Source organism: Physeter macrocephalus, chromosome 14, assembly GCF_002837175.3.
Source record: "Physeter macrocephalus isolate SW-GA chromosome 14, ASM283717v5, whole genome shotgun sequence".
NCBI lineage: Eukaryota > Metazoa > Chordata > Mammalia > Artiodactyla > Physeteridae > Physeter > Physeter macrocephalus.
In genome coordinates this window covers 115,882,914-115,901,623 of record NC_041227.1, presented here as the reverse complement: position 1 = coordinate 115,901,623, position 18,710 = coordinate 115,882,914, and the positions used below count along the sequence as shown (strand labels likewise).

Here is an 18,710-nt window from a genome sequence, read left to right as displayed (position 1 = left end):
ACACGTCACTCAAGTCTTTTATTCAGTGTTGACGATGGCTCCCATGCTGGTCGCCGTGGAAAAGGACAAGGGTTAGACGTCAGAAAAGAAGGCTCGGCCCCTCTGCCACCAGTGGAATGAGATTTAAGACAATTAGAGAGGGAACCCACTAAGTTGTCAGACAAGAGTAGAAAGAAGGAAACAGCAGTTATCAAGGAAGATTTTAATTGCTTCAAAGAGGGAGGAAGAAAGCACAGAAATCTAACACAAGTAAAGGCACAATGAACGTGGAGTTGAATGGAACCAAACCCTTCCTTCGGTTAAAATTATCCTTTTCTTTTTTTTTTTTTTGTATGTGTTTTGAAGGTGGTTGTAGTTTTGCTTCATTTTGCTTTAAAGAGACGAGTCTTGAAGGCAGAGTTGTACTGCCTCGCATTCCCTAAATTAGGGTGGCTCACAGAAAGCCACCTTGACCACGTACAGCCAGGGACTGAGATTCAACAGGGAAAGAAAGACTACAACTGGAATGTGAGGAATCTGATTTGCAGTTGATTGTAGGTTGGGTTTCCAGAAGAACAGACAGCTCAGTGTAGTGCCATCAAAGGGCCTCAGATGCCCTCTACTCCACCCCCAGAGCTTTGCAGAAGGGAAGGACCCTGGAGTCACACTTCACCCCCACTCCCATAAGCACTCAGCCTACAGATTATTTCAAGTGATCAGGAGAATTAAAACACACCCCAACCCTGAGTTGCTCTGTAGCAAGTCTATTTACAATTTCATCTCACCTCTCCCTGGAGGTAAATTTAGGTTTCAAGAGGGGAAGCTATGGGGTGAGGGGATGCCCCCAGGGCAACGGTCAGTGGCTAGTCTCCTTGCCTTTGCCAGTTCAGAGGGCTGGGATGAATTTCTGGAGACAGGAGCCTCATGTCCGTTGGGTGGGATAGCCCCTAAGTGCTCTCCCTCTGCGGGCCCAGCTGGGAAAACGCCGGGCCTCTGCAGCTGGAGGAAACCCCCACGATAGAGCAAACCACACCTGGAGCACCACAGTGCTACGATCCAGGTCTGGGGACCAGAGGAGAGGGGGAGAGGGGCATCTAGCGCATGGAAAAACCTGCAGACCACTGGCCCGCTTCCCAGAAAGGGCGGTAAGAAACAACTATGAAGTTTTTCCCACCCGAGAAAAACATCATAAAACCAAACCCACACAAGGGCTTTTAACACAGCTTCCTGACGCCTAGTTGGGCAATGTCTCTTCCTTCTGGGAAGGGATAAGGGGGTTAATGGGACTGGGCAACAGCCTCAACATGAGACCACCCAATCTTCCACTGAAGAGATGACATTCCCACAAGCAGATAAAAAGAGCAGTTTAAAAGGTGAGAAGTTTTAGTGCTCTTGTAGCCAGCCCACCTCAAACCTATTATATTACAAGCTTTTTACAGCATACAAAATAGATCAATAACTATGAGGCTCACATTCCCATTCATCAATAGTAAATATACATGATAATAAATCTGTTATTAACACAGGGACCAAATAAGGTATAAGGCAAAGACGTTTAAATAGGTACTGTGTCATCAACATGCTCTGAAGAAGAAAATCCATCTGACTAGATCTAGTCCCAGGCCTTTTTCCATGAGGCCAAGAAAATGAAAATACAGTCAATACCCACGTGACACAGTCCAAATGCTGGGGAATATGAGGGGCACGTCATACGGGAGGAAGATAGTAGCCCCAATGAAAAACTGGGGTTTGGCTTTTACGTGTGATGCTCTATGTTTGAGTAGTGAGGGGAAAAGAGATACGCTTTGATAACATTGTACAAAAGGCATCAACTCCCATTTCAAAAATAAATGGGAAGACTTCACAGTCCAAGTTCAGTAACTGGGGTCAGCATCTACCCTGGAACTCTGCTGCAGTATCAAGTCTTGTACTTTCTCCTTTTCCCTCCACTAGCATCCTCTCTCTAAGCTCCACTGGCTTCAGGATGCTGGGGGGATACTGCTGGGAGGTAACTGCTAACAGATTTGCAAATAAGAATGATAAATAAAGAACGATTAGAAAAAGCGTGGTCACAGACCTAATCATGGTTTGCCCCAACAGTCAATATGGTCCAGGGGATGGCAAAGGATCGCAGACCCCAGATAAATAACCCAAGTTGAGAGCTCTCTCATCTAGCACTGGGAAGACTTGGGTTTCACTGGGCACCATGTACAGATCCTTCGTCTGTGATCCAACAGATAGGAAAGGTCCCTAGGGCAGTTTAAGCCTGTGATGTATCTGATGAAAGCTCCTTTGCTCTCACTTCAAGCTTTGAGCAGCCTCTGCACTTGACAAGAGCTTTAGCAAACCAAACCAGCTGGATGTGGAGCCCAGGAGCTCCTCCATCATGCTGTTGGAGAAGGGGAAGTCCCTGTACCATGATCCAAGCTCAGTTCCTACCTAGACTGGGAACCTCCATTTTCTCTGTGCTCTTTAACTAGGACCTGGAAGACAAAACAACATACTGCTGGCTGCCAGGGAAGATCAACTGGACTGAGGCACGCCGCACCAAAGTCCTTGTGCTTTTGGCAGAGGAATCTTTGACTACCCCCATAAGCTTCCTCACCCTTCTCCACTCTGCTGTGTTAACCCCTGCAGTCTTGGGGTGGAGTGGTGCAGAAGGGAACAGGAAGAGCCTGCGCACTCAGATGGGCTATGAACTTCACAACGAGTGGGCCTTCGTTCAAGTCCTTCACAGCCCTCAGAGCTGGTCCCTTCCACAAGGTGTTTCACCCTCCCCTTCTTCATCATCCTGGAGCACCCATCAGGAGCTGAAGTTTCTGAAAAGGACTGAAAGGGCCAGTGGCCTTCAGGGCCAAGCAGAGAAGACTGAGGCAGCCTCAAGGTCAAGGTTAAGGCCAAGGCCAAGGTCCCATCTTCCTATCTCTCACTAGAGGTTTTGGGGGTTTCTGAATCCATAATGAATGAATGAAAGGGACTTTTCTCTTGAGGGGATAGGTGGTGAGAGGGGGAAAAACATCCCTCAGCCTCAGCACCTGAAGAAATAGAGCAGGGAGCCCCAGAGGGCTCACATGGCTCCTGGTCCCTGTGCCGCAGAGGAACTGACTAGCTCTAAAAGGACCCCCAGTTTACTTCACCCTCTCTTTTTATTAGACGTTTAGTTCAACTGATTAGTATTTAGTGTTTATATCCAACCTACTTCTGGGTATGAGCGTGGGGTGGGGTGAGGGCAAAACCAAAATACCCCTAAAAATAAAGCAGACCCATTTCCTTGCCCATGCTCTAAACCTGACCTTTAAAACAGATCACTTCTCTGCAAACTCCTTTCCAATTTCACTAAAAATGCCCACCCCCAGAAGTCCTGGCCATGCCGGCCTCCTAAAATGATGAAATATAATATACCCACCAAGCTCCCCCCACAGTGGGTAGGAGAAGGTAGGAGTACCATTCTCCACCCTGCCCCGACAATGAGTTCATTCAGCACAACAAGGCACCTTTCCCCAGAGGAAAGCAGGAGACATGGAATCTTTTTCCTCATCTGGCCAGCAGGGCTTGCAAGAGGAGGGATGGATGCAGGGTTTGAGACCCTACTGTCAATATAAAGAGTCCGGTCACCAAGTCCAGAGACGAGGTGCATAGATGGAGGTGAGCTGGGTGGACGCTTGGAGCCTCGAGGTTGGTTGCACTGGAGAAACACGTTAGGAGCTGTCATGCAGGTTTCAGGGAGAATGGAAGGGACCATCTGAGAAGAGGAGAGGGTCCATCCTTTTCCTGAGGAACAGGACCAAGCCAGGCTTCACCTGAGAATGGGTGGCAGAGGTGGGGCTCCACGGGTAGCTGAAAAAAATAAATAAAAACCACATACGCAAGGTCACCCACCAGACCCTGAATAACCCAAACATTCCTAAAATGAGAGACAGACAGGCTCTTCAAGCTAACCTTTAAAATTTGGGACAAGGCTTCATTGTCTTTTTAAGAAAATGCAGACAAGGAGAAGCAAATTTTAAGCTAAGAAAAGCACACACCAATTCTACAGCCTATGCAATTATGGAAGACCTTCCACGATTCTCTTCTCTCACCTCGGTTTGTTTTGCTGGGATATATTCTCTGAAAGTGTTTATATTCTTCTGGAGCAGGAAAGTCTTCTACTGGATGGAAAGAATACTTTGACTCAAAATCATCTGCAAAAGGAACAATATTAATTCATATCACCCTTCCTTGTGCTCCCACAAACCTCTCTGCCACTTCTGACCCTCCCCAGGCTAGTCTCCCGGGCTTCCTGATGTACCATGAGGGCCTGCCTTGCCCACTAAAGCAAGGTTCGTGAGGGCAGCAACAGCATTACTCTCTGCGCCTCACACGCACAGAGTGTGTTCAAAGGCTCTTTACGTTAAGGAATGAGTCTTTGAACTGGTTCTTTACATCTTTCCACCGCAAACCAGGCACACACCAGGAAAGGAGCCCAGCTGTTTGCATGGCAGGAGAAGGAAATACAGTTCTGTGTTTCAGTAACAGAGTCATGTTAGAGACTATCACCATGGGAAACCAGCTGAACTGAATCCACAAACTGGTAGAAATTAATCTAAAATGGGACTATATGCCACCAGCTAGGGAACGATCTGACCAGAAAATTCCCTTTTGGCCGAGGCTCCCCTCATTGAGCTCTGCAACACAGTCGGGATGGCCATGTCATGGCTCCCACTCCCACTTTCCACGGCCCCTCTACAAGAAGGCTCAAATGTTCTATGGGTGTGGCTCGATCACATTCCAAAGGGCATATCCTCCAAGCAAAAATACTGGTCCACTTAACAAGAACAGACTAGAGCAGGGCCAGAGAAGAGTCAACCATTAAAGAATGTACAGTGTTCAGGCTCAGAGGGACTGTGCAGATCCTTCCAGACTTCCTCAACAGAGGGTCTAACAATACCTGCTGGACAATCTTTACTTGGTGCTCCATCCCAGACCTAATGAATTAGAATCTCTTAGGTGGGGTCTAAGATTCATTTATAACCTTGGAAAAGTTAAAACGATACACTCTTGAGCTAGTCAGTCTCCTTGTTTCACAGATAAGGGAAGTGAGGTCCAAAAAAATGAAGTGATTTCTTCAAAGTAACACAACTAGTCAGTGGCTTTGGATTACTAGATAAAAGTTGTGTACACAGTGTTGTTTTGTTTTCAAAGGTCCAGAAAGGAGCTCTTCTTCCTAGGAGGATACGTAATTCCTGTCTCAATAATCCTGAAGAGGATACAGTTTCTGACCTAAAAGCTAACCACAAATAATGGGCCTTGTGGAGCAAAAGATTGGCTTTAGAGTTAGCACAACGCCTGCTGATTTTACTTCCATCTATTCCAACGGAATCGTGCCTAGAATTTGCCGAAGAAGAGGGATGTCCATGGATGGGACCCAGAAGTCTGAGGGAAGGTCAGGAGAGGAACTGCAGTGAACAGAGGACACCAAGCGACCACTCCCACTCTGCAGCGGCCACTGGAATTAGTGAAGTCACCACAGGAACTATGAGAGCAAAACAGCTAGCTACTCACCCAAGAAAGATCGGACAGTGGTAATAGAATCTCTGTGGCCATTCCTCAGGGGTGGTGGAGGCGGCGGGGGGGGCCCAGCTGGCGTCCTTGAGGGCGGAGGTGGGGGCCTTCCTCGGCTCAGGGGTTCTGACCCATGCATTCGGTACGGTGGCGGGGGAGGGGGGGCATCCCTGGCACCATTTCGGATCATGGGTGGCGGGGGTGGAGGAGCTGCAGTAAAGTTCAAAGCAGTTAGGTGTGGATGTAGAGACGGTGATGGGAGGAGGGGTTTGAGAGACATGGGCCAAAAGAGTGCTCGGTGCTTTCCCAGAGAACCAGACCCTGTGAACCACTGGGCAGCATGCTAAATATCATATTCACCCTCCCCTCCTCCCTATTTCTTTAACAACATCACCATTCTTCTCGATACCAAAGTTCAGAATAAATTTATGACCCTTTTTATTTCCCATGACAAGTCAGTCAAGAATTCCACTTATCCTTGATGATTTTTTTCTCTGCTTTCGCATGCCTTCCTCCACAATTCTAAGTCAGGGCTTTCTCATTTTTATCTTGTTCTACTGCAAAAAGCCTCTCAAATGTTTTCCTTGCTTCTAATCTCTTAGCCTTTCAATCCATTCTGCATAACACCAACTCACTAATCTCCCCCAAAATACTAGCTCAAACTTTTCCAAGGGCTTTGCATTTCCCACATCATAAAGTTTCAAATCCTTAGCTTCCACACTGACTGGGTCTCACCCAATCATTTTCCTTTCTTACACAGTAACCTACCACATCAGTCAGCCTGATCGCACCTTCTTTTCTTCCTTGATTCCTACACTGGATTAGGTACCACTCTTCTGTACTGCCTCTGTCGACTCTGTCTCTCTCTGCCACTACTATGTTGTATTACACGTGCTTCCTCCTGAGGGTACTGTATATTTCTTAAAGTCAGAGCAGTGTCCATTCATCTGAGTTCCCAAGCTCAGCACATGGTAGGTCCTCAATCAATACGTGCTAAATAAACCAAATTACATACGCTTTACTCTTGTAACTCCCCCACAATACTCAGAAATACCACCCCTCATCCCTTACTATCAAATCCTACTTTTCTTTAAGGTTCAACTCAAGTCCCATCTTCTCAAAGCTTTTCCAAAGCAATCCACTCTAATCTGATTCTCTCCCACAGCACTGACAGGCTATGTCACTTATTCTAACACTTAGTAGTACAGACTAAAATGAGTGATTTTCAAATTATGTATAATAATTTCATCTGCAGAAGTTATATATTTCCAATGATAGGCTCACTGCTCAAAAAAAATCGGGAACACCTCCTTTGGAATTGCCTCCAAACCCAGGTTGTCAGACAGATCCATAAATATTATCATATGATGGTCACTTCTCATTTCTGAGGTTGCACCACCAACAAAATAATTCATACCTACGTCTGACTCTGATTTTTGGCCATTGTCGAAGATCAAATTCACCCTTAAAAGACAAAATTGCCACCAAGCATAAGGTAATGTCAAAAGCATGTTGGGGGGACTTCCCTGGTGGCGCAGTGGTTAAGAATCTGCCTGCCAGTGCAGGGGACACGGGTTCAAACCCTGGTCCGGGGAGAGATCCCACATGCCGCGGAGCAACTAAGCCCGGGTGCCACAACTATGAGCCTGCGCTCTAGAGCCTGCGAGCCACAACTACGGAGCCTGCGTGCCTAGAGCCTGTGCTCTGCAACAAGAGAAGCCACCGCAATAAGAAGCCCGTGCACCGCAACGAAGAGTAGCCGCTGCTCGCCGCAACTAAGAGAAAGCCCGCATGCAGCAATGAAGACCCAATGCAGCCAATAAATAAATAAATAAATAAAAAGCATGCTGGACATCACTGGAATAGGTTCGAATGTGTTTAAGTTAGATTATTTCTATGCTTTGCACTAACAATAACAGCAGCTACCATTTATTTGATATCCATCATGTTCCAGGCACTGTCCCGGGCACTTTATATGCATTAAATCTTTAAAAATTCTTGTAGCCACCCCTGCACAAGTATGAGGCATTATCCCCATTTCACAAATGAGGAAACTGGGACTCAGGCTATTTGTCTAAGGTCATAGATCTAACAGACCCAGCATACGTCTGCTCTTCCATAGTAAGAAAACTGCTACACAATGCTTTTCACAACAACCTCAAGTATTAAATATCTCCCGAACATATGTATAACCCAGTGAGATGGAAATATGTCTTTTGGTACCTGGGTCATGTTACCAAACAGTACATGGATACTACTCGGCTTAACAGACAACACTGTCTTAGTAATAAGAGTATATATCATTCCTCCTGAATTACTGTCAGAATTTCTATAGAGTAACCACAGTTAAGAATGAAACAGTAATGGGATGATTTTCTTTTGTTTTTGTTTTTTAAAAATAATTATTTGGCTGCACCGGGTCTTTAGTTGCAGCACAAGGGATCTTCGTTGTGGCGTGTGGGATCTTATAGTTGTGGCATGCAGACTCCTAGTTGTGCCATGAGGGATCTAGTTCCCTGACCAGGGATAGAATCTGAGCCCCCTGCACTGGGAGCGTGGAGTCTCAACCGCTGGACTACCAGGGAAGTCCCTGGGATGATGCTTATAGACAAGAAGTCTGGCACTGCAGGCCCAGTAAATGTTAGTTTTAGCTTCCCATAAAACACACTCAGAATGTCAACTCTCCCTCACTCTCCAAGGTCTGTTATCAGTATGGATGGGGCCAGTAGAGGCCATAATTAAAGAGAAATCTCCTTAACTCCTCCCAGCAGATCTCTGAACCCTGTTTTCATTCCAAATCTGCCCAGACTGAAGCTCTTTCAGGTCATCCTCAAAGTATTTCCCTAAGACTCAGATTTCTCAGGGCCTGAGAGTCTGCATCTACTGTGAGGGCAGGGCCAGGGAGAGTAAGGTAGAGGGTTGGTCAGGCTCAAAAGGACACCAGCCAGACTCTGAGCGGGAGGCAGTGATGAGGGCCAACCTGGATGGGCAAAATGGGTCAGGACCAAGAGCTACCCGCTTGGCTCCCTCAGGGCCGGTCATCCTGGCCAGATTCTGCTGTCTCTAAGAAGTTTCTGAGCTCTTTGTCACATCCAGTTTTAAGACTTTCAAGTGACAGAGCCAGAACCTAAGGACCCCAAGAAACAAGCAGTGTGCAAAAGAAACCTTGGGGTAGGAAGACTGACTTTTGTAAACCAAGATAAACTCGTATTAAAGCATGATGTTACTTTTTTTTAATCGAAGTATAGTTGATTTACAATGTTGCGTTACTTTCTGCTGTACAGCAAAGTGATTCAGTTATATTCTTTTTTTATACTGTTTTCCATTATGGTTTATCATAGGATATTGAATATAGTTCACTGTGCTGTACAGTAGGACCTTGTTGTTTATTCGTTCTATACATAATCACTTACATCTGCTAAACCCAACCTCCCACTCCATCCTCGATTCTTTTTTTTTTTTTTTTTTTTTTTTTTTGTGGTACGCGGGCCTCTCACTGTTGTGGCCTCTCCCGTTGCAGAGCACAGGCTCCAGACGCGCAGGCCCAGCAGCCATGGCTCACGGGCCCAGCCACTCTGCGCCATGTGGGATCTTCCCGGATCAGGGCATGAACCCGTGTCCCCTGCATCGGCAGGTGGACTCTCAACCAAGGAAGCCCTTGATTCTTTTAAAAAGAAAAAAATTCCCTTAAAAAAATAGTGTTTTAGGGACGTCCCTGGTGGTCCAGTGGTTAAGACTCCGTGCTCCCAATGCAGGGGGACTGGGTTTGATCTCTGGTCAAGGAACTAGATCCCTCATGCCGCAACTAAGACCCGGCACGGCCAAAATAAAATAAATAAATATATATATTTTTTTAAAATAGTGTTTTACTCTGCAAAGGAAAAATTCAGAAAACAGACACTATGGACCAATAATAAGGGACTTTTTGGTCTCTGAGCACCCCGGGGAGGGTAAAAGACTACATACTCATTCAAATGTAAATAATTCATAAAGAAACAAAAGTAAATTATCCCATGTTATCACACCAACATGATTTATTAACAGAGATAAGTCCATGAAAACTGCCTAGAAGTCCTTTGCATAAAACCACTAAATTTGTCAGCACACCACAGTTTATAAAGCACTTTTACACATTCTTTTATTTATAACCACCTCTGAAAAGTACTGTGAACACCATTTTACTGATGAGGAAACAAACTCAGAGAATCAGAGTGACCTGCCCAATGTCACAAAACAAGTGGAGCCAATACTCGAAAGATCTCTGACTAAAATATCTGAATTATTTTTCAGAGCGTCACTCTTAAGAACTGCTGCTCTGGTTACTGATACAGAAAGCAGGCTGAGGCCTATGTCAGGCCTCGAAGTTGGTGATGGCTAGTAGACAGAAGAACAAGGCTCATAACTTCACATTTTTCTAAAGAAATCACCAAAAAAGAACTGAGAAGTGGGAAGCAAGACGTCTGCAGACATTTAAAACGATTCAGTTCAACCCACAGAAATTACATTTTTCTCCACTTCTATTCCTGGTTGGCTTCAGAAAGATATGGGCTCTGCTCAGATAAAGGGTCATTTAAAAAAATCCCTAAGTTAAAGAAAAAAATTTTCTTTTTAACCTAAACTTTGTAGCATCAAAGGTCACGTTAGGACTATATCCTTACGGCTAAAGCCAGGGAGATACAGGGTCGGCCACGTACCAGGCTCCCATGTGACCGCCTGATGCTACTGCCAGCTCCTAGAATACAAGTCTCTGCACCTAATCAAGCAGCAGTACCAGTTAATGGGCCTTTAATACATGCTTCCTGATGACATACCTGCTTAATCGATGATCTCATCTATACCTGCAGGGACTGTTTAAAATCAAAGTTCAAAAGCCGGGCTTCCCTGGTGGCGCAGTGGTTGAGAGTCCACCTGCCGATGCAGGGGATACGGGTTCGTGCCCCGGTCCGGGAGGATCCCACATGCCGCGGAGCGGTTGGGCCCATGGGCCATGGCCGCTGGGCCTGCGCGTCCGGAGCCTGTGCTCCGCAACAGGAGAGGCCACAACAGTGAGAGGCCCGCGTACCGCAAAAAAAAAAGTTCAAAAGCCATCTGTGGAGGCTGCGGCTCAAAGCCCAGTGAAACAAGAGAATACAGGAGCCAAAATTCCTGGGTCTGAGAAGGCCCCAGCATGGTCTCGTTCACTCTCTACTTTCAGTCAGGCTATTTTGTAAGGTGACACAACCTCTCCCACCTTTTTGAAGGTTCCTTAATCCCCTCCTTACCCAGTTCATGGACCATGGTCCCTTGTTACAAGCACTCCCTTACATACACCCTTAACTCCCTTGCCCTGCTCTCCATTACAGTCGCACATGCCTAAAAAACGCTAACCTGGGTGCTTCCCTGGTGGCACAGTGGTTGAGAGTCCACCTGCCGATGCAGGGGATACGGGTTCGTGCCCCGGTCCGGGAGGATCCCACATGCCGCAGAGCGGCTGGGCCCGTGGGCCATGGCCACTGGGCCTGCGCGTCCGGAGCCTGTGCTCCGCAACGGGAGAGGCCACAACAGTGAGAGGCCCGCATACCGCAAAAAACAAAACAAAACAAAACAAAACAAAAAAAACAACGCTAACCTGGTTAAATACAACTCTGCTCCAACTCAGTACCTGCAGAGGCACAACTGAACACACACCGAGCTGGTGAATCTCACTTGAAATGTGTGGCCCCTAAGCTCAAGCGGGCCTTCCGTGATGCTGGTCATCCTAGCACACGTCTCTCCTCCACTCATTCTCCTGCATGCCCAGATGGCCGTTTTGTGCCGTCTTTCCTCTCTCCTCAAATCTCCCTCTATTTCCTTACCCTCATTCACAGCATATGTCCTTGCTTTCAATTTCACCCAGAATATAGAAGTAAAAAAAAAAAAAAAAGGGCTTCCCTGGTGGCACAGTGGTTAAGAATCTGCCTGCCAATGCAGGGGACACAAGTTCGAGCCCTGGGCCGGGAAGATTCCACATGCTGCGGAGCAACTAAGCCCATGCACCAAAACTACTGAGCCTGCGCTCTACAGCCCATGAGCCACAACTACTGAGCCTGTGTGCCACAACTACTGAAGCCCACGTGCCTAGAGCCCTTGCTCCGCAACAAGAGAAGCCACTGCAATGAGAAGCCCGCGCACCGCAAGGAAGAGTAGACCCCGCTCCATGCAACTATAGAAAGCCTACGCGCAGCAACGAAGACCCAACGCAGCCATAAATAAATAAATAAATAATTTTATTTTTTAAAAAATTAAGAAGAAACTTTCCACATGCTCCTACCACTACACCCACCTACCTACTTGCTTCTTTGCCTATATGCTCTGCCTTCCCTCCTGTTACCACAAAGAACTGTGTTCTTATCTAAGGCCGACCCTTGACCTGTAGATCAGGTTCCATTCCTTCTTGCCTCCCCAAGGACACTATCCAGGCAATTTCCTCCTCTCTACTGGATCATTCCATCAGCGTACAAACAGATGCTGAAATATCTCCCGTCTTGGGTGGGGTGGGGCGTGGGGAACCAACTCTCAATCTCTCATCCTCCTCCAGCAACCATTCCACATACCTGTACCCCCCACTCCCCTTTATAGCAAACTCCCTAGAGTTTCGCTATTGCTATCTTCATCAAGTCCTCTCCTATTCCTGTATGCTTGAACCCACCCCAATTAGACTTTCACCCTCACGCTCCCTCCAGCACTCCACTGAAACTACTTAGAAGGGTAGTTTGGGGGTCCCCAAAATGACTCTCACGTTGCTGAGACCAATGTCAGTCTTCAACTTACCTGACCCACCTGCAGCACAGGCCACAATTCCTCACTCACTCTATCCTGGACTTTCTCCGTTACTCTCGTGGCATTCCTCCTTTCTTCCTCACTAGAGGCCCTTTCTCAGTTTTCTCTGCTTAGTACTCTTATCACTCTCACCCGTCATGTAGGAGAAGGCCTCAGGCCTCGGACCTCTCCTCTTCTCTATACTCACTCCCCAGGTGATCTCACCCCAGCATGTGGTTCTCAATATCCTTCAAATTTCTCTCTCTAGCCCAGGCCACTCCCGTGAACTTCAGAGTCTGAGAGTCAATCGACAATTGGTTATTTCCTCTTGGATGCCTAACAGGCACCTCAAACTTGACATCCAAAACTGAAACCCACCTTCCCCCAAACCTGCTGTGATCCTATCCATCTACTCAGATTATTGCACTAGCCCCCTGAGTGGTCTCCTTTGGCCCCTTTGTCCTCCTGCGGTGGGTTCTCAACAACAGAGCCAGTTGCCTTTTCAAAAGGTAAATCAAAGCTACTTCTGTGTTCCAACCCCCCGCACCCCGCCAGTGGCTCCCCATCTCACACAGAGTAAAACCCAAAGTCTTCACAAAGTCCTCCAATGTTCTCCCGTGGCATCTGGCTTTCTGACCTCCGCGTCCTGCCGCTCTTCCCCTCACGCATCCTGGTCTTGCCACAATGGTCTCCTTGCTGTCCCCAGTCTCAGGGTCTTTGCATTTGCTGCCCTCAATGCCTGCGGAGCGTACTCCCTCACTTTCTTCAGGTATTTGCCAAACTGTCACTTCATCAGTAAGGCCTTCCCTGACCCCACCCCTACCCTCACCCCTGTAATTTAAAGTATTACCTCATCCCCACTCCAGTATATCCCATTCCCTTTCTCTGTTTTGTATTTCTCTAAAGCCTCTATATACTATGTATTTTTATATATATATATATATATATAATTTTTTTTTTTTTTTTTACTAATTAATTTGTTAACTGTCCAGGAGAACACGATTTTTTGTCTTTTTTATTTACTGCTGTTTTCCTAACAACAGAGTCTGACACGTAAAAGGGCACTCAATAAACCTGTTGAATGAGTATTCACTTCAATCACTGAAGGAGAGCTTTGGGGAAAAGGGTGAAGAGGAAGGATAAACTCAATCGCAGTACGGTAGGAAAAATAAGGTGCTTCCAGGCACTTACCTGCTCCCCGACTGGGAGGGTCTCGGGCTGGGGGAGGTGGCCTATTACTCTGTAAAGAAGGGGAGGCTGAGGTGGGTGGAGGAGGCGCTAGGCCTCTGACAGGCCCTGGTGTCTTCCTATGCAAAGAATTGTGTCTCTGTGGCAGCTCAGGGGCTGACTCGTTAGTGGGACTGGAGGGTCCATTGGGGACCCCGGGAGGCTGGCGGTAAGGCGGCGGAGGAGGAGCTAGAGACTGGCCACTTGGTCCCGTTCTGACATTCACAGGGGAAGGAGGCGGCTTGACTGGGGGTGGAGCAGGAGGTCCCTCTCGACCAAGGTGAAGCCTCTGTCCAGGTGTGGGTGGCAGGGGCTTCTCTCTGTTGTAGGCTGCGGCTTTGCTGCTGTGCATAGGCAGAGGTGTAGGGGGGGCGTTGGCACGCCGCCCCGGGGGAGGCGGAGGAGGGGCGGAGGAGCTGTGCTTCATGCCCGTACTGCTGGTGGTATTAGGCCGAGAGAGGTCCGGTAACGAGGGTCTCTGCATCCGGGGCAGTTCTGGGAGTGAGGCTCGGTTGCTGTCTGTATCATCCTGAGGGCGCCCGCCGGCTGTAGACCCTGGAGGCCTTGGGGCAGCAGCTCGAGAACTGGGGACTTGCAGGGCTGGCTTACCAGCTAGGTTCTCTACAAATACAACAGACAGCACTGGGTCAACAGAGCTGGACCTATGTTGCTGGGTATCTCCACGTCACCCCGCCTCCTTAGTGCAACCTGCATGGCAGCAGGGCAAATACCTGTACGATTCTGGGTTTTAACCTGGTTTCAGGCTCAGGGCCCATTAACAAATACTACTGATGCAAGTTGAATGCCTTCTTATTTACCCTCAGCTTTTGCTTTATTCCACTTTATAACTCCTCCCCTGCTCCCACTCCTCCTCCTGCCCATCTCTACCACACTCCTCAACCCCAGATGGCCCGCCTGGGACCAGTCAGAAGTGAACGCGCTTGGGAAATATCCTAAGAAAGTACTTATCACATACCTGAACCGTCCTTGGCTCCCACAGGGCGGAGCTTTGGCACTCCTCCTTGGAAGAGACCTCCCTTGGGCTGCAGGGCAGCTGCTCCAGAGCCATAACCACCACTGCTTCCTTTGGGTTCTGGAAAGCACACCATTAGGATTTTCATTTCATATGCTCTGAGGCTGGTGACCAAGTCAATCCTGAGGAGAAACCCCTCCTCTACCTGGGCTTTAATTTGCAAACAAACCGATATTGCTTTTGCCTTTCCACTGAAATACAAAGCTGGGCTTCTCTGCTCCACAGCTTCATGTAGGTGTGGGGATGAAACTCTGTGCTGTGATGAAAGAGAGAAAACAAAAGGAACGAGGAGCCGATCTTCCTTTATTTAGGGCAGAGTGGTAACCAGGATGAAGACCTGTTCAACAGAGTTCTCTAGGCCTTCCTCTCCAAGTCCCAGATGGTGAGGGGGCTTAATGGCTCAGGGACCCAGGTGTGAGAAAACCCCCAGAGGCCTTTCAGAATGAACACTTGTAGCAATTATAAACTCATCGTTGGCTTCAGCTTACAGGTTTTTAGGACTGTGGTGGTCTCCTCAGAGAAAAGCCAAGGATATGCCCTAACAAGCACTAGTTACAGTAGGAGATGGGACGCTTAAGACCCCGAGAATGCTTCTCAAAGGTCAAAAAGAAATTTCTAAGGTATTCAAATGAACAGATGAGAAGACAGCCGAAGAACATCCCAAGACAAAACTCTCCCACTCACGACCCAACAATAAAAATGACAGCCAAGCCTAGTCTCCGAGTCAATCCTGGGATCCCAGTGGTTCGTTAGGAGATGACGCTTAGACTCACTCTCGAGGATGGGAGCGCTCCGATCATTAACGTTGGTCACCTTCTTCAGCTTGGTCCCTTTGCAGATGTCCTGTAAGAGAGCACCTCGACCCCGCTGCTCATCTCTACTCAGCTTGGGCAGCTCAGTGTTGGCCTGAAGGAAGAGGGAAACATAAGTTCACCCTCAACATCCCCTTCATCACAAGCTCGGGATAAATGCCTTAAGCCAAACTGGATTCCACGAGATGCCTGTCTAACCTAATAAGATACATGTGCCAAACGACAGTATCAATGTCCATTATCCTCCTCCTTAGACCTTTCTCTCATGCTGTACTTTCTGTGAAGGGTATAGGTCTTCCTCCTGTTCAGAAGCTTCTGACAGGAGACCTGCACCAATACTTACTGAGCACCTCTGTGCTAGCCTTGTGTGTCGGACACTTTATTTGTATCATCACCACCAAGGCAAACGTTTATTGAGCCCCCACTATATCCCAGGCATTGTGCTAATAATAAGCACATTACTTTCATTATCTCGTTTAAATCCTGAAATATTCCTATGACCAACAACAACAGGAGCATAGGGACAGACAGCTAGATAAATGGAACAAAACAGAAAGTCCATAAAGCAGGCCCAGGTCTATATAGAAATAATAAAAGTATATTTCTTCAGTGCAGAAAGGATAGATTATTAAATACAAGGTGTTAATAACAAGTGGTTAATTTTTTTTGGCCATGCCAGGCGGCATGTAGGATCTTAGTTCCCCAACCAGGGATCACACACACACCCCCTGCAGCGGAAGCGTGGAGTCTTAACCACTGGACCGCCAGGGAAGTCCGACAAGTGGTTAATTTTTAGAAAAAAACAATAAAGTTAAACACCTACCTTAGCACTTTACTCTCAAATAAATTCTAGCTGAATTATAAAATTTTAAGTGTAAAAAAATAAAACCACACAAGTACTATATGGAAAAAAATAGGTAATGGGAAGGACTTTCTAATCAAGACAACCAAAATACAGGAAAAGACTGACAGATTTGCTTATTACAAATTATTTATTTAGGAATATAAGTAAATAAGCAGATGACACACTGGAAGAAAAATTGTCGGTGACAAATGTAACATATGATAGAAACAAAGGTAGTGGCCTAAATCTATAGAGCATTAACATAGAAAGATGACTTAGAAATCAGTAGGATAATAAGCAAAAGATATGAACAACACTGCATAAAAGAAGTCAACAGAGCCAACAAATATGAAAAAAAATCAACTATAATTTTAAAAAATGTAGTGTAAAACTATCATTATCTACCTATGATACTGGTAAAGGTTAAAATTACAAAGAGACCACTAGCTTTGTGAAGGCTGGGACCACTGCCTGTACAGTGCCTGGCACACTGAAGATGTTCAAAACAATGCATGGAATAAAAAACTGCCCTATGGTGATCATAAGGATCCAGGAAAACAGGTACTCTTTTCTACTACGTGTGGTAGGATAAATTGGTATGATTTTTCTAGAAAGTAACTTATGTATCAAACACCTTTTAAAAGTCTAGCACAAGAATTCTACTCCCAGAAATCAACTTTAAGAAAATAATTGGAGAAGTGCACAAAGACGATAATAATAGCAAAAAACAGTTTATAATAGCATAAAGCTGAAGTAATCTAAAAGTTCAACCGAAAAGAACAACGATGGTATAATCATACAGTGGGATGCCAGTTAAGCTCTTAAAGATGTAGAGGTAAGCATCTTTTCATGGAAATAAATATCTGACACAATCAAGCAAAAACTATTCTAGAACAATACATATAGCATGATTCCAGTTTTCTACAGGAGCAATAACAGGACCTATCTCATAGGGTAGTTTTGAGAATTAAATGATAACACTTTTTAAGAGCTTAGCACAGTGCCTGGTGTATAGTAAGAGTTCAGTAAGTAGTAGCTAGTTTATATTGTGAAGAAAAAAAGGTACACACATACAGAAAATTTCTAGAAGGATATACACTGATACTAGCAAAAGTTAATTATTTATATTATTATATTTAATTTATATTTAATTTAATTATTTATATTATTATATTTAATTATATATATAATATATATAATAATTATTTATGTTTATCTGTATTTTCTAGTTTTCCTACAATAAACATACAAAATATTAACAAAGGTTAATTATAGATTAACATTTTCTATGTTTATTGGTGTTCTCTAATTTTTTCTGGATTTTTAGTACAGTAAAAAATTTTTTAATGATATCACTAAACATTTAATGACATGACAAGCCATTCATGATGTATTAATGAGGAAGAAGTGCCGCTCAGAAATCAGTATGCATATAAAGCACAGCCTTTTTTTTAAAAAAAAAAGGTAGATGGGCTTCCCTGGTGGCACAGTGGTCAGGAATCCACCTGCCAATGCAGGGGTCACGGGTTCGAGTCCTGGTCTGGGAAGATCCCACATGCCGCGGAGCAACTAAGCCCGTGCGCCACACTACTGAGCCTGCATTCTAGAGCCCACGAACCACAACTACTGAGCCCACGCGCCACAACTACTGAAGCCCACGTGCCTAGAACCCACGCTCCACAACAAGAGAAGCCACCAAAATGAGAAGCCTGCGCACTGCAACGAAGAGTAGCCCCCGCTCACTGCAACTAGAGAAAGGCCCGTGCGCAGCAACAAAGACCCAATGCAGCCAAAAATAAATAAATTAATAAATTATTTTTAAAAAGGTAGACAGATACAAAAGGAGGAAGGAGGGAGGGGAAGGCTAGACACAAAACTGTTATGAACGGTTGGATTATGGGTAACTGCTCCTTTTTGCTTAACCACAGTTTCTTGAACATATTACTTTTGTAAAGAGAAAAATATTACTAAGCATGTCCAAAATTGAGCTCATATCCTCCTCCACAAACCTGTTTCTCTTGTAAATAGCATCAGCATTCAATCAAACCCCCAACTAGTCATTCAAATCTCCTTCCTCTTCCATCTGTCATCAGACTCCTAAGATTTTACTTTGTCATTGTCTCTTGTCTCCACTCTCCATCCTCACTGCTTTAGTCCAGACTCTCATTTTCAATTGCCACAGGCTTCTGTCTCCAGTCTCAACCTCCCTGTCTGTAGTCTCAACTCCCAACCTACTGTCCACACTGTGAAGAGTAATTTTCCTAATATAAACCCAAGCAGGTTCCTCCTGCTGCTGAAGAGACTTCAGCATCTCCCCATCATGACCAAGAGAAAACTCCAAACCCCCCACCTACACCTCCAGCCTCAGCTCCCACCACACCCCAAAAATTACAGGAAAAAAAACAGAAGTTGGCAGACCTGAACTCTAGTCCTAGTTCTGAAACAAATTAGCTAGGTTAAGTCACCTTTCCTCTTTTAGGGCACAATTTCTCATCTG

At 45.9% G+C, this 18,710-nt stretch overlaps 1 protein-coding gene across 5 annotated transcripts in view; it reads right to left on the bottom strand.

Annotated features, from left to right (window-relative positions):
* Positions 1 to 311: 311 nt before the first annotated feature.
* The window catches only part of WIPF2 (WAS/WASL interacting protein family member 2), a 42,145-nt gene continuing 23,746 nt past the window's right edge, over positions 312 to 18,710 (bottom strand). For all 5 annotated transcript variants that reach the window (XM_007112504.4, XM_055089969.1, XM_007112505.4 and 2 more), the window contains 6 exons: positions 15,331 to 15,463; positions 14,501 to 14,617; positions 13,489 to 14,145; positions 5,521 to 5,730; positions 4,059 to 4,160; positions 312 to 3,816 (listed from right to left, as the gene is read on the bottom strand). In XM_007112504.4, coding sequence (XP_007112566.1) covers positions 3,776 to 3,816; positions 4,059 to 4,160; positions 5,521 to 5,730; positions 13,489 to 14,145; positions 14,501 to 14,617; positions 15,331 to 15,463 — 1,260 coding nt within the window. In that variant the 3' untranslated portion in view covers positions 312 to 3,775. The remainder of the gene's footprint in view (positions 3,817 to 4,058; positions 4,161 to 5,520; positions 5,731 to 13,488; positions 14,146 to 14,500; positions 14,618 to 15,330; positions 15,464 to 18,710) is intronic.